This window comes from Lithobates pipiens, unplaced genomic scaffold (genome assembly GCF_037356315.1).
Source record: "Lithobates pipiens isolate NorthernLeopardFrog02 unplaced genomic scaffold, aLitPip1_a1.2 Scaffold_23, whole genome shotgun sequence".
NCBI classification, from domain to species: domain Eukaryota; kingdom Metazoa; phylum Chordata; class Amphibia; order Anura; family Ranidae; genus Lithobates; species Lithobates pipiens.
Genome location: NW_027507785.1, coordinates 133,648,927 through 133,664,623, shown reverse-complemented (window position 1 = coordinate 133,664,623; position 15,697 = coordinate 133,648,927). Strand labels below are relative to the sequence as shown.

The 15,697-nt window shown below is 44.5% G+C and overlaps 1 protein-coding gene across 1 annotated transcript in view; it reads right to left on the bottom strand.

The window, feature by feature from the left end:
* Positions 1-15,697, bottom strand: part of TOM1 (target of myb1 membrane trafficking protein) — a 519,326-nt gene that overhangs the window by 436,605 nt on the left and 67,024 nt on the right. Inside the window, exon 4 of the mRNA XM_077452403.1 lies at positions 9,498-9,647. Within this exon, the coding sequence (XP_077308529.1) occupies positions 9,498-9,647 (150 nt within the window). The remainder of the gene's footprint in view (positions 1-9,497; positions 9,648-15,697) is intronic.

The following is a 15,697-nucleotide window of genomic DNA, read 5'->3' as shown; positions in this document are numbered from 1 at the left end:
ACATTGGTATGAATTCCCCCCCCCCCACAAGTATATGCAAACGGTTCCTTAGGTGGAAATGGACTGAGTTCATGTCTACAATTGTCCCTATCCCTGTACATTGCACACTCACATCAGTCCCTACCCTCAAGGAGCCCACAAGCCAAGGTCCCCATTCATATACTAGGGCCAATTTTGGACAGAAGCCAATTAACCTACCTGCATGTCTTCTGAGTGTGGGAGGAAACCAGAGTACCAGAAGAAACCCACGCAGGCACAGGGAGAACATGCAAACTCCAGGCAGGTAGTGTCATGGTTGGGATTCGAACCAGCGACCCTTTTTACTGCTAGGCGAGAGTGCCAACCTCTACACCACTGTGCCACCCAAACTGTAACTTACAAGCCAAAATCAATGCACCGTTTAATTAGGCAACTATGTAGTAAATGAAGTTTAATGTCGATAAAAAGTTATGCACTTGGGAGCTAAGAATATGCATGCATCATACAGTGCCTTGAAAAAAGTATTCATACCCCTTGAAATTTTCCACGTTTTATGTTGTTACAATCAAAAATGTAAATGCATTTTATTGGGATTTTATGCGATCGACCAACACAAAGTGGCATGTAATTGTGCAGTAGAAGGAAACCGATAAACATTTTTCAAAATTGTTGTTAGGTGTATTTTTATTCAGCCCTTTTTACTCTGATACCCCTAACTAAAATCTATTGGATGAAGAAACCGAAAAAACTCTGGATATCCGCACTCCGGATCAGGTAAAATAGGTTGTGCCTTTATTGTTTCCACCAAAAAAAAAACTTCACATCATACGAATTACAGCAGCAGAGGGAATGTAGAACAGGGAATACTGACGCGTTTCACGCTGAAATTAGCGCTTACTCATAGCTACTCATACCTGGGACTCCTACTTGATTGGAGTGGGCAGTTTCTTGGTGGATCAGCCTGGAGCGGTGGATTTTCTTTTTGTTGTCAATTTTCTGGATTCTCCTAAAATCTATTGGAACCAATTGCCTTCAGAAGTCACCTTATTAGTATATAGTAGTAGTCCATCTGTGTGCAATTTAATCTCAGTAAAAATTCAGCTGTTCTGTGAAGCCCTCAGAAGTTTGTTAGAGAACCTTGGTGAACAAACCCCAATCACGAAGGTCAAAGAACAAACTAGACTGGTCAGGGATAAAGTTGTGGAGAAGTTAAAAGCAGGGTTAGGTTATAACAAAATAACCCAAGCTTTGAACATCTCACGGAGCACTGTTCAATCCATCATCTGAAAATGGAAAGAATGGCACAACTGCAAACCTACCAAGACATGGCCGTCCAGCTAAATTGACAGGCTGCGGGGCGCATGCGCGGTGAGGAGAGGACGCATGGAGTGAGAGCTCCGTGAACCGGTGAGAATAAGATCACTCCCCGAGGGGATTTCAGCCCGCAATTCCGATCCTTTGCAGCCTATACCCCTTGGGGACTCAGAGGTGCATGCCGACACACAAAGCCCGCCGTGGGAAAGCTACACAGAAGTCCCTAACTACTTACCTTCTCCGGACGAGGGAACAGAGCGGGATGTCGCAAAATGGCGCCCAGCCTCCGCAAGCTCCAGCAGCCACGCCAGGCCCAAGTCTCCCTCCGGCGTCCACAACACCATCAAGTGAGTACGCTGTGCACCTCACTAAGGCAGAGCTGGATGCTAGCCTCTCTGCCATGTATGAAAAGCTGGCCAATAAGTTCCAAGTTGAACTCCATAAATCAACTAACACTCTGACACAGGAACTGGCAGCGCTGGGAGGGAGGACAGATTTATTGGAAGCTAAGCACGATGAGCTGCACCTGGCATATTCAGACCTACGCAGGGATTATGACTCCATTTCAGACACAGTTACTCAGTTACAGTCTAATCTCGAAGATTTGGACAACAGAAATAGGCGCAATAACCTCAGGGTGAGAGGGGTCCCGGAGCAGAACACGGATCTGCTTCCAACCATCAAGAGGCTTTTTATGTCCCTTTTACCGGACTCCCCGGACACCGCATTTGCCTGCGACAGGATTCACAGGGCTTTGAGGCCTAAACCCCCTGATGACAAGCCGCCCAGGGACATTGTATTGTGCCTTAAGGACTTTCTCATTAAGGAGGAAATTCTACGTGCATCCCACAATACCCCTAACATTCAACTAGATGGAGTGAGAATTCAAATCTTCCCTGACCTGTCCCCAGCAACCCTGGAAAAACGGAGGAACCTCAAGGAAGTTACCTCTGCCCTGCAAATGGCGAGAATCAGGTACCGATGGGGATTTCCTTTCAAATTGCAAGTCCCTCATAACGAAACGACCCACACAGTCACAACTTTGCAAGGTGGAAAGGAGTTGCTTATCAAACTCTGCCTTTTGGCTCCAGAACAACCTCAGAGGCTTCCGTCCACCCCTCGTCCTTCGCCTATTTGGGCTACTCCGTCACCGCAGAGGGACCGTAGACGACAGCGTCAAGAGCTCCGTGACCTACAAATGTGAACATCTTTGAAGATCTCCCGGAGGAATGAGCTCCCTCTTCTGCGAATTCTTTGTGGTCCTACCAGTTTTATTACAGGTTTTCCCACGATCTCATGATTATTTTTTTTATTTTTTTCTCTTTTTTATATATTTTAATCACTTTTTCATTTAGTTTCACGTGGTCGGCGCCATCTTCGCCAGAACTGTTCTCACTGCTCCCGCTTGAGTGTCCCCCTGCTCTACATTATTAGTGACTGGTGGCCCCAGTCTCTACTGTTTTCAGGACTCGGGTTCCGGATCTTGGACCCTTGGTACTGGGACCGCACTGCTTCCTAGTTTGACAGTGCTTCATGAATAGAGCTAATTTAGAGTCCATTTGACTGATGACTGTTTGTTTTTTTGTCGGGGGTACCAACGAGTTTGGTTTGGTTTCTGGTATACCCCCGAAGCCATGGTATTTTACTATTGCTTTGTTTTTCTTTTTCTTCAGGTTTTTTTTTAGTTTATTTTATCTTTTACCACAAGCGAATATGTGTTCTGTTTGGTATTGGGTGCCCTGCCATCCTGGAATGTATAGCAGCATGCCCTTATCTTGCTTAGTGTCAAATGCCTGCATTATGGGATATGTGTTTAACCCAGTAGGGGGGTCCTTGCTTGCAGGTTCTCCCCTGGTGGGCCATATTACTCTGGGAACTATTTCGCACTTATGTAATGGTTTTTATCTTATACTAGCGTTTTTCTTTCTCCTACCATGGGACTCAAAATAATCTCCCACAATGTGGAGGGCTTTAATGCTCCCCATAAACGCAGGAAAGCATTTAGGCATTATAGACATGTGGGGGGGGATATATTGTTTCTACAGGAAACGCACTTCTCTGAAGCCAATCACCCACGCTTCTTTGACCGACATTATAGGCAACATTATTTCACTACTTTTAGTTCTAAATCTAGGGGGGTGGCTATATTTATAAGAAATTCGGTGCAGTTTGAGGTTAAACACTTCTATAAGGATCCCTCTAGTAGGTTTATCATCCTTCAGGGTTTGCTGAATGGTAAGGGGATCACTTTGGCTAATGTTTATGCTCCCAACACCTCGCAGGCTTCTTTTTTTATTTCTTTTTTCCAGATTTTGGACAGGTACCTTTCTCCCCATTTGTTGTTAGGTGGCGACTTCAACTTGGTGGCACATTCTAAGCTGGACAGAAGCTGAGTGGTGAGTACTGCTAATGCCTTTCCGAGATCCCTTGTCCGTCTGCTCAGTTCCCATCAACTACTTGACACATGGCGCGCCCATAATGTGGGAGCCAGAGACTATACGTTCTACTCCCATCCTCATGACAGCTATTCCAGACTAGACTATATATTCAGTACCCCGGTACTGTTAGCTAATTCATCTAAGGCTTGTATTTTCCCATGCCCCCTGGTCGGATCACCAGGTGATGTAGTTCTCGGTAGCATACATTGGTATTGCCCCATCCCAGGCCTCCTGGCGCCTTAACGACTCCATGCTTTCTGACCCGGCCCTGGTGACGGAGATTGCCGAACACATTGCTGAATATTTTTCATTAAACGACACTGATGACATCTCCCCCTCTACCCTTTGGGGCGCCCATAAGGTGGTTCTCAGGGGTCGTCTGATCTCTATGGCGGCCACGCAGAAAAAAAACAGAGGCTACATGCTATCTCCAGACTCACTGAGGAATTGGCGAAACTTTATCACACGCATGGCCTCTCCCATTCCCCAGACATATTTGCACAGATCCTGACTAAACGAGCGGAACTAGACACACTTCTCTCTGAGCGGAAGGAGAAGGCGTTAAGGTGGTCAAGGGCCAAATAACTCGGCTTCTGCGATGTTTGCCAGGAAGTTGAATGCTACTATGAGACCGCCTCACACATACAAACTTAGAAATGGTAGGGGAGAATTGGTCACCCATTCCTTTTGGGAATGTTTTCTAAATTTTACCGGGACTTGTTGGCGGCTCCGACCCCCTCACCAGGTCCATCCGTTAAGGATTGGCTTGATAGCCTTCCCCTCCCCTCCCTAACGGTGGAGCAATCTTTGTCTTTGAATGCCCCTTGCAGTACAGAGGAGCTCCAGACAATTTCTTCACTGAAACCCTCTAAGGCCCCAGGACCGGACGGATTCACTTCTACATATTATAAAAAATATTCACCCCAACTACTTCCCTATTTAGCGAAATTGTTCAATTATGTTTTAAAAGGCCACACTTTCCCCGAGGACATGCTTCTCGCAAACATGTCCTTGATCCCCAAACCGAACAAAGACCACTCCCTCCCCCAAAATTATAGACCAATTTCGGTTATTAATAATGATTTGAAATTATTCGGTCGCCTATTGGCAAATAGACTTTCTAATATTATCCCCACTCTGATATCCCCAGACCAGACAGGATTTATCCCTTCTCGCCAAATTACAGACAATATCCGTCTAACCACCAATATTATTCAGAACGCCAATCTATTCTCTAAAAAGGTATTACTGTTAAGCTTAGATATTCATAAGGCGTTTGATAGCGTCACCTGGCCTTACCTGGAATCCGTCCTGTCTAGATTTGGGTTCGGGGGGGCTTTTGTGCACGGCTTTAGGGCACTGTACCATCGCCCCCGCACCCGAATTAAACTCCCAGGGTGTTCCTCGGAGTATTTTCCGCTTGGTAGGGGGACCAGGCAGGGATGCCCTCTTTCTCCCCTGCTATTCGCCCTGGCGGTGGAGCCGCTTGCCAGGGCGATTTGTCTACACCCAGACATCAAGGGATATGCTAGGGGGGGGATCAGGTTTTCACATTGAGTATGTATGCTGACGATGTACTTTTATTTTTATCTGACCCTGTGGTCTCACTGCCAAACTTGATCCCTTTGTTGAACTCTTTCCATGGCATGTCTGGTCTGGGAGTCAACCTTGCTAAATGTGCGGCCCTACCTATTAATATTACCAACGCCACTCTTGCAGGCATACAGGCGAGCTTTGGTTTTACATTATGCAGCGACTCATTACCTTACTTGGGTATTAAGTTGGCCACCTCCCTCCCAAAACTTTATTATGCGAATTATCCCAAAGCCTTTACACACATTACACAATTATTGCGGTCATGGGACAGTTATCGGATTTCCTTTTTGTGCAGAATCCAGGCTATCAAAATGACTATCCTTCCGAAGCTTTTATTTTTTTTTTAGAGCACTTCCCCTATATGTCTCCCGTAACACGATCGATGGTATACAGAAAGAGATCAATCGGTTCGTTTGGCAGAACAAAAAACCTAGATTGCACAAGACGCTACTTTTCAGGCCAGCGGACCGTGGGGGTCTGGGGCTCCCTCATCTGTGGTTATATTACCTTGCTGCTAGGCTGGTGCAGCTGGCGCAGTGGCATTATCCCCCAGGTACGGTCCCATGGATCCAATTTGAGAGATCCTCGGTGAGTCCATTTTACCTCCCGGGCCTCCTGTGGACTGATGGGGTTCGCCCCAAACAATTAGCCACTTTGAATGGAGTGGTTGCACAATCCCTTCAACTTTGGTCTTTATATAAAAAACGATATGCCCTGTGTCCATCCTGCCCCGGCCTGGCCTCTTTTCTGGGGGACCCCAGATTCCCCCCGGCTTTTTCATCACCAGAGAGTTTTGAGGGTTGGTCTCAGAGAGACCTGGTTACCCTTGAGGCCCTTTCCCAAGAACCACCCTTTTGCACCTTTGCTTATCTCCAAGAACAGTTTGGGTTGCCTAGAGAAGATTTTTATAAATATTTACAGGTTCGGCACTTCTACACCTCTCATTACTTGCAGAGGAGACTTCCCCCTCCTAATGCCTTTGAAAGGATCTGTAGGTCCTCATCCAGGGATCGTGGCAATATCTCCTGGTTGTACCAGTCTCTTGGAGAGGTGCAGCTGCCGGCTAAATCACATGCCATGCTGGGTTGGGAGAGGGAAGTTGGTTTCGAAATGACCCCTGAGGAGTGGGAGGATATGATTACAAACATGCGTAAATGCACAAAATCGTTGGCAGTCAGGGAAACTGCATTAAAACTACACACAAGATGGTACTACACCCCCGCTAGGCTGCATAGGTTTAGCCCACTGGTCCCGGGGAGTTGCTTTCGTGGATGTCCGGAGGCTGGTTCCTTCTCCCATATCTTTTGGAGCTGTGGAGTACTGCAGCCCATTTGGCAGCGGGTCGCGGATAAATTACTCCAGGTTACGGGTTCTAATATTGATATCACGTGCCGGATTGGCCTTTTGTTTGCTGACATCCCGGGACTAACTCCCCCGGCTCAGAAATTAGCTCATACGCTTGTCAATGCGGTCCATTGGACTGTGGCGTTACACTGGAGATCCCCGGTTGTACCTGGGAACAAGTACTGCAACGCATGGAGTCGATCAAACTCATGGAGCGTTTACACCACACTTTGCAAGACTCCATGCATATTTTTGATCGTAAATGGGCCGTTTGGTCGTCTCTGCAATGGATAGCCCATAGGCCTGACAGTTTGGCTGGGCACAGTGCCTAATGGCAGGGTATGTGAACACTTTTGATAGCACTCACTTGTGGTAGCATTTTTGTTATCTTTTGGTTTTTCTTTTATCTTCCTACTCACCACTTTCTTTTGTTTTTTTTTCTTTCCCTCAATGATGTACTTTTGCTCACCAGAATTTTCTTTTGATATCACCAGGTTGGGTTTAGCATTTCAAATTTTAACTTTTCTGTGCATTAACGGTTTTACTGATGTTCCTTTGTATGCTATTCTCTATGGAAACATTTGTACTCGTTGACCTTTCTCTTGTACATGTCTTAATACTTTCTAATAAAAAACGTTTGTAAACATAAATTGACAGGCTGGGCAAGCGGAGCATTATTCAGAGAAGCAGCCAAGAGGCCCATGGTAACTCTGGAGGAGCTGCAGAGATCCACAGCTCAGGTGGGAGAATCTGTCCACAGGACAACTATTAGTTGTGCACTTCACAAATATGGCCTTTATGGAAAATGGGGAAGAAGAAAGCCATTGTTGAAAGAAAGCCATACGTCGCCTTGTTTGTGAGAAGCCATGTGGGGGACACTGCAACATGTGGAAGAAAGTGCTCTGGTCAGAGGAGACCAAAATTGAACTTTTTGGCCTAGAAGCAAAACGCTCTATGTGGCGGAAAACTAAACACTGCACATCACCCTGAATACACCATCCCCACCAAGGAACATGGTTAGGGCAGCATCATGTGGGGATGCTTTTCTTCAACAGGGACATGGAAGCTGCTCAGAGTTGATGTGTAGATGGATAGAGTCTAAAACAGGGCAATCTTAGAAAAAAACCTGTTAGAGTATGCAAAAGACTTGACTGGGGCAGAAGCTCCCTAGCAGAATTAGTCTAAACATACAGCCAGAGCTACAACAGAATGGTTTAGATCAATATTCATGTGTTAGAAAGGCCCAGTCAAAGTCATAACCTAAATCCATTTGAGAATCTGTGCCACGACTTGAAAATTGCTGTTCAGACGCTCTTCATCCATTCCTATGGCTCACTTTGCCATGGTGAACTGAGCCAGAAGTGGGAGCAGGTACCTTTAAAAACCATGTACCCCCTCCCCTCCAAAAAGGTGCCAAAAGTAGCAGCGAATTGGGGGGGGGGGGGGGACAAGCAGAGCTTCCCCTTTTTGGGTGGAGCTCTGGTTTAATCTCCAAATACAGACAGGTTTCTCACAGTAAGAGCTGTGAAAATGAGATTGCTTTAAAAAAAGGCCTGGATGATTTTGAATGTAAATATAACTGTATACCAACATTTATTCAGAAAGGATTTGTTCCCCTGCTGGAGCAAATTAGATCATGCTTTGCCTTCCTCTGCATCAACTGTGGGCAAAGAATTGTGTATATATAGGATGGCAATTCCCTCACTTTTTTATTGACTGAACTAGATGGTCCTTTTTCAACTAGACCAAACTATGCAACTATATCGCCCAAGGTAGAATGACCTCTTTCACGAAAATGTGGATGTTGGGTCCATTACAAATCCAGTGATTCATATATACTTTGGATTGTGTGCGCCTGGGATTGTGGCTTGGAACAGAGATTTATTGTAAAGGGAACTAATGCACATCATAAAAAAGCAGTCCTGCTTGATAATTGCAACTTTACCTCTGAACAAAATCTGTGGAACTTTAGTGTCCTTTATCACCCACCCCAGTCTGTCACTTGAGAGGGAGCACCTTTTTGGTCTTCATCTCCTAACTGCTGCTTCCGTTCTACTTCTTTACCATACATTTTTCTTTTCTTAGGGCTTCGTTCAGAGAAGTCAGGGGGTGAATTGGTGTGGTTGTGTTGAGGGGGGCTCATATGAGGAAAATATTACATCAGACCACACCGATAAGCTACACATTTAGCTGCATGTGTGTCCAATTGTCATGGATGCTTTTGTGTGGTTTTTATTTTTTGTTCGCTGCTTATTGTGGAGCCCTACAGGGCTGGTTCTGTGTAATGGTTTTTCTTTTTCCATTAGGCATGGAGCTTTTCTGTGCTCTACTTTGCATCACCTCCCCATGATTTTTGGAGTTGTCATGACATATGTTAAAAAAATTAAAATAAATAAGTCGCCACTGTGTATTGACCACCACCACACCAGGAGATAACGGTGGCAGGGGTGGGGGCGCAGGACAGAGGAGGATTACTACTATATGAAGAGGAATCAGCACAACGGACAAACCCTTACTGCTGATTTTTCGGTTATTAATTTTGACTGTATTTAGGCTTTAATACAAATATCTTAGGTCCAACATAAAAGTTAATGTTTTTTCAGTGAAAATAAGAAAAACAGAAGACAGACAATATGAACCGAAGTTTAGGGAGATACTCCAGTTTCTACAATCACATTCAGCATGCATAGTGTACACCCTCTGCAGATTTCAACTGCAGCACCAATCTGAAAAGCACAAAAGAACAAGCTGTGTCCACATGAATTACTGTACCGTAAACAAAAGCATGAATAGTTCCAGATCGTTTCATTGGATGTTTTGACTTACCTGGATAAGGTTGAGCACTTTATCATGAACTATGGTTGGAGGGTTGTTTTTGGGTAGGATAGTTTTCACCAGCACACCCTCAACAAATTCTTGACTGGCGACTAAAACGTGAAATCTGTGGCCACAGTTCTTCACACATGTCTCGAGTACCTGAAGGAGATAGTTTTGTGGTAAAAAAGTTAATATGTATATAACTTTAGGCCAGGACTGAGAAGTTCGCATCTAAAAAAAAAAAAAAAAAATAGATAATTTTGTAATCCAAAGTACTGTAAAGTAAAAATTCTGTGGGTAAAGTGTTCACTTATGTCTGTTTTGATACAGCTTGCTAATATGGTTTGCAGAGAACAGGTTTTCAGATAACAGGATACATTCACAACTATGTGGCAAGTTAGTCACCTAGCAGTGTTATTCGTAGAGTGGCCACAATGTGACCGTTTTTTTAATTTTTTTATTTTAGAAGGACCACAGAGTGGCTGCATGCAATTTTAGCCAGGAGAATATCAATCCACACTCAGCAACTGTAGTCATACGTAGCAAGCCTTTTTGTATAGTTCAGGACAAGACCACAAGTGTTATACAATTAGGTCCATTAGGGTGAAATACATTCAGCCAGCCAAGTGTTAAACACGTATGGAGCAAAGTCAGTTTGTGGCTTTTCCTTGTTTGCTCAGGACAAGACCAAGTTGAGTAATACCAAAGTGTTAATATACATTAGCATGCAATCACGTCAAATGAAAGTACAGTATACCAGACCCGGTTTGCTTTAAAGTCCTTCTCTAGCCAAAACAAGATTTTTTTTTTTTTAAACTGAGTGAGGCAGTGTTAGAACCTGTTTAAGGTTTTAAATGTTGTCGGGAAGAATTTCCCCCCATCTTCCTGTTCTTTTTTGACAGCAGTTAATTGGCCAGGAGAATCAGTAGCAATAAAGTCAATAGTAAAAACCTGAAAGAGTTAAGGCTTTTTCTTTTGCGTTCACAGGATGACATAAGCTCTGCTTTAGATCATTGTGTGTAGTTCCCACCTGCAGGAGTAGGATTGTAGGTACACCTTGGAAACAGACAACTCTGACAGCCCCTGCTGGTAACCAAAACCCCCACTTAGTGAAGACAGTGACCCAGAAGTGCAAAAAATAAAAATCCAAACTGGGCAACAGGTGCTGGGTCCTCCCAAAAAAAGCACTGAAATGGATTTTATACAGTGAGTTAATTGAAGGATGCCACTGAGATGTCCCAAAGCAGTGCCACCAACACATTGGGCAAAAAAAAATAAAAAATAAAAGAAAAACACCAAAAAGAAAACCAGACAAATCATCCCAAAGAAAACCAGCCTAACCATCTCTGACCTGCATCTTTCATAATAGTTCTTTCAATCAAAGAGTCTCAACATAACATGTGAGCATTAGCTAGAGTGGTTTGCACGCATAAGTAGCCTGTGCAGTAATGCCCACTCCTTCAGACTGACATCCACCCATCAAGGAAAGATATTGTAAGAGGAATACTTAGGTGAGAGAACGGTCAGGTTTTCAAGAATAGAAAAAAAGTAAATTGGGTCCAATATAAAAATGAAAACTAAAAGGATTTTAAAAAATTACCCACCTTTCAATTCAGTAGGTTCTGCATCTTTATTTATACAGTGTGGGTCTTTCAAAAAGTAATCTGAATGTAATTTTAGTCTGTGTGAAAGTATTAAAACCTAAAAATACTGTGCACAAAAGATTGCAGGAACTGCCATGTGTATGTTTAGCCAAAGGCAAAAGAGAACAGATTTTCAAGCAACATCGCTAGTAAGTGAATATAAAAAGTTGCTATTATGCAGGTTTAAAAAAAAAACAAAAAAAAAACAAACATCTAGGCCTAGGCAAACTGTTCAGTCCGCGTATGAGTTTAGGTCCAACATTTGCCTGTTTGGCTGTCCACTGAACACCCAAATTTGCAGAGTATTTGCCCCGAACACCCCACACTGCACTGAGCGCTGTACAGTGCAGCGCTCAGTGCACCCTGATTGGGTAAAGTTTTGCTTAATCAGGGCTGGTTGTTAAAGGAGCAAGGCCGTGAAGTCGGCTGCAGCGTCCTTAACCGATGAGTCATCAGAATGACAGAAGAATGCTGTTCCTTCTCCTCCTCCTCTGGATAGTATGCCAAAATAAAATAAAATGGCGTGGGGTCACCCCAAAATCCACACCAGACACTTATCCGAGCATTCAGCCCAGCAGGGCCAGGAAGGGGGGAGGGGGGGGAGGGAAGCAAGTGTCCCGTCCCCCCTGCTAAACCATACCAGGCCACATGCCATCAACATGGGGGGCTCTGCCCACAACATTTTATTATCTTTTTATCTTTATTTGTTCAATAGGTGTGTCAGCAATTGTAACCGCGAGTTACCAATTGTACCACTTGCCAACCAGACCAATTTCTCTCCTACATCTAAAAATATATTTTTTTTGCTAATTACATAGAACCCCCCAAACACTATGTATTTTTAGCAGAGAGAAGACAATGGCAGTCATTGCAACTTTTATCTCGCACAGTATTTGCACAGCAATTTTTCAAACTTTTGTTTTTGGAAAAAAAAAAAAAGGTTTCATGCTTTGAAAACAGTAAAGTTAGCTCAATTTTTTTTTGCATAATGTGAAAGATGAAGTTAGGCCGAGTAAACAGATACCCAACATATTACTGTTTTGTGAAATGGCACCAAACTTCGGTACTTAAAAATCCCCATAGGCAACGCTTTAAAAAGTTTTATTTTTTACATGTTTTGAGTTACAGAGGAGGTCTAGGGCTTAGAATTACTAGAGAATCACTCTACCATTTGTGGCAACACCTTACATGTGGTTTGAACACCGTTTTCATATGTGGGTGGGACTTGCATATGCGTTTAAGCACACAGGGACACACTTTGTTAGATTTACGTTTCTTGGTTTGAAAAAAAAAATGTAATAAAAAATTTGATCACTTTTATTCCTTTTACAAGGAATGTAAACATCCCTTGTAATAGGAATATGGCATGATCAGTCCCATTTACAGTGAGATATGGGGTCAATAAGACCCCACATCTCACCTCTAGGCTGGGACAGCCGAGATAAAAAAAAAAAAAAAAAAAAGAAGAAGAAAAAAACACGATCTCGGCTTCACAACTGAGGCGGCACCGTTTGTTTGAATGCATAACATTGTGCTGCCCGGCCTCCGAACGATTAGAGACCAGCTGCTATGATAGTTGTTATGGTGTAGGGAATCGCCGGCTGAAAAAAACAATATCTGAATGCTGCCTGTAGCTGCAGGCATCAGATATATCCGCACAAACTCAAGGACATCATATGACGGCCGGAGGGCGGAAAGTGGGATTCGACTTTTTCTTTAGAAATTTTATTTTTGCTGTAGAAGGTTTTATGCATGCTACAGATGTGCCCCTTTACATGCACATTATAGTGACTTGGGGGTCCCCTTATTTAACCCATTCAGCCCCGGAAGATTTTACCCCCTTCAAGAACAGAGCACTTTTTGCAATTCGACACTGTCGCTTTAACTGACCATTGCCAGGTCGTGTGACACTGTACCCAAACAGTTGGTGTCCTTTTTTTTCCCCACAGATAGAGCTTTCTTTTGGTGGTATTTGATTATCTCTGCGGTTTTTATTTTTTGCGATATAAACAAAAAAGCAACAATTTTGTTATGTGTTCGACATTTTTGGTAAAAAAAAAAAAGCAATAAGTGTATATTGATTTGTTTGTGCATCTAGTTATAGCATCTACACAGGGGATAGATTTATAGCATTTTTATTATAATTTTTATTTTTATTTTTTACTAGTAATGGCGGCAATCTGATTTTTATCATGACTGCGACATTATGGCGGACACAGCCAACAATTCTGACACATTTTTGGGACCATCTGCATTAATACAGCAATCAGTGCTATAAAAATGCATTGATACTGTAAAAATAGGATTTTTTGTATCGTAAAATCCTTTTCTCTGTAATTCGCCGACCGACACAGCTCCTTTCTTAGCCATTTGGGTTGTTACGACCACCTTTAGGAGAATACTAGGCATTACATGTTATGTAAAACACAGAACTTTCCAGTTCCGCCCAGGGGGCAGTCCCTTAGGTAACAACCCTCCAGCCTGCCATGCAGTCATCAGTACGTCAACAAGCAGTATAACGTAAAGAGAAAAAGGAGGGCTGAGTGCTGTGTCGGTCAGTGAATTACAGAGAAAATGACTTAACGGGGAGTAAAAAAAAAAAAATCCTATTTTCTCTTATATTCACCGACCGACACGGCTCCTCTCTTAGCCATTGGGACATCCCCAAGCAGTGCCAAACGAGGGGTGGGAAAACAGCATAGAAAACTTCATCCACCATGGCAAGTGGGAACTAGTGTAACTTTACCCACAAAAACAACAGTGTGTGGAAAAAAACTCCACCACAAAACCAGGGTACCCTCAACGGGAGTGACTACCCATAACCGCACCAAAAAAACTGCAGAATGTAATGCAATGCAACGGTACTGTATTTTTAGCCAAAAACCAGGAAGAAAAAGCAAAATATTGCATACCCAATTGCAACTATACGGCCGCCTGCAAAACTTTGCGGCCAAAACAGGCATCAGCCGCTGCACTGACGTCTACTTTGTAGAACTTTGTAAACGTGTGGACAGACGACCAGGTTGCCGCTTTACACACTTGAGCGACAGACGCTTGGTGTCGGAAAGCCCAAGATGTTCCGAATGCCCTTGTGGAGTGGGCAGTGACCGGAAAGGGGGGGCCCCTGCCCCTTCAAGGCGTAGGCTTGTACTACAACCTGTCTGATCCACCTGAAAATTTTGGCCAACGAGACCGCCATGCCATTCTTTGGACCAGCCACCGAAACAGTGAGTCTGACTTCCAAAGGGGAGCAGTGGCAGACAAATACACCTTCAGAGCCCGAACCACATCCAGAGCGTGAAGGGCCACCTCCTTAGGATGTGTTGGGTTAGGACACAGAGATGCTAACACAATGTCCTCATTGATGTTAAACGCCGAGACCACCTTTGGCAGAAAAGACTGTTGCGGATGCAACACCACCTTATCCTTGTGGATAACCAGATAGGGCGACTTGCAGGACAAGGCCGCCAGTTCCGAAACCCTCCTGGCCAATGTAATGGCCACTAGAAAGACCAGTTTCTGGGAAAGAGTCAACAGGGGAATCTCCCTGATATTTTTCAAATGGCGTTTTTGGCAGCGCCGATAACACCAGGTTCAGATCCCACGGGGGTAACTGTGGACGCACCGGAGGGACCACATGTCACACCCCTTGAACAAAGGTACTCAGTGAGTGAGACGCCAAGGGTAGTTGGGGAAAAAAAAACATCTAAGGCTGATATTTGTCATTTAATGGTGCTTAACGCCAACTTCTGGTCTACTCCTTTCTGAAGAAACAGCAGGTTCCTGGATATAGAAATAGGAGCGCGGAAGTCATCCTTTCTCCTCACACATGGAGATGTAAGCCTTCCAGATACGATGATAAATCTTCATGGAAGAGGATTTCCGTGCTCTCAACATAGTGGGGATCACAGAGTCCGACAAACCCCGGTTCCTCAACACGTGGCTCCCAATAGCCATGCCATTAAAGCCAGCATTGGTAAAGCAGGATGGAGAATCGGACCTTGAGACAGAAGGTCCTTTCGTAAAGGCAGTCGCCAGGGGGCGTCTGCCACTAGCCGCACTAGGTCTGCGTACCAAGGACGCTCAGGCCAATCTGGGCAAACCAGAATTACTGGGATCCCCTCGACTTCCACTCTGAGGAGCAGACGTGGTAGCAGCTTTAGTGGAGAAAAGGCAAAAGATCAGCCGATACTGAGTCCACAGAGCCACCAGTGCGTCTGTCGTGTCTGCTCAAGGACCTCTTGTCCTCGACATGAACCTCGGCACCTTCTGATTGAGATGGGAGGCCAGCAGATCCATGTCTGGTGTGCCACAACGCAGGCACAGCAGCCTGAATATCTCCAGATGCAACGCCCATTCTCTTGGGTCCAGCATCTGCTGACTCCGATAATCCGCCTGCCAGTTCTCCACTCCCGGGATGTAAAGGGCCGGTACATGTCGCTCTACCCACCGAAGTATGTGAACGACCTCCCGTGCAGTGGCTGAGTTTCTTGTTCCTCCTTGGTGGTTGACATACGCCACCACAGTGGCGTTGTTCAACTGGATCCTGATTGGACGCCCTCACAA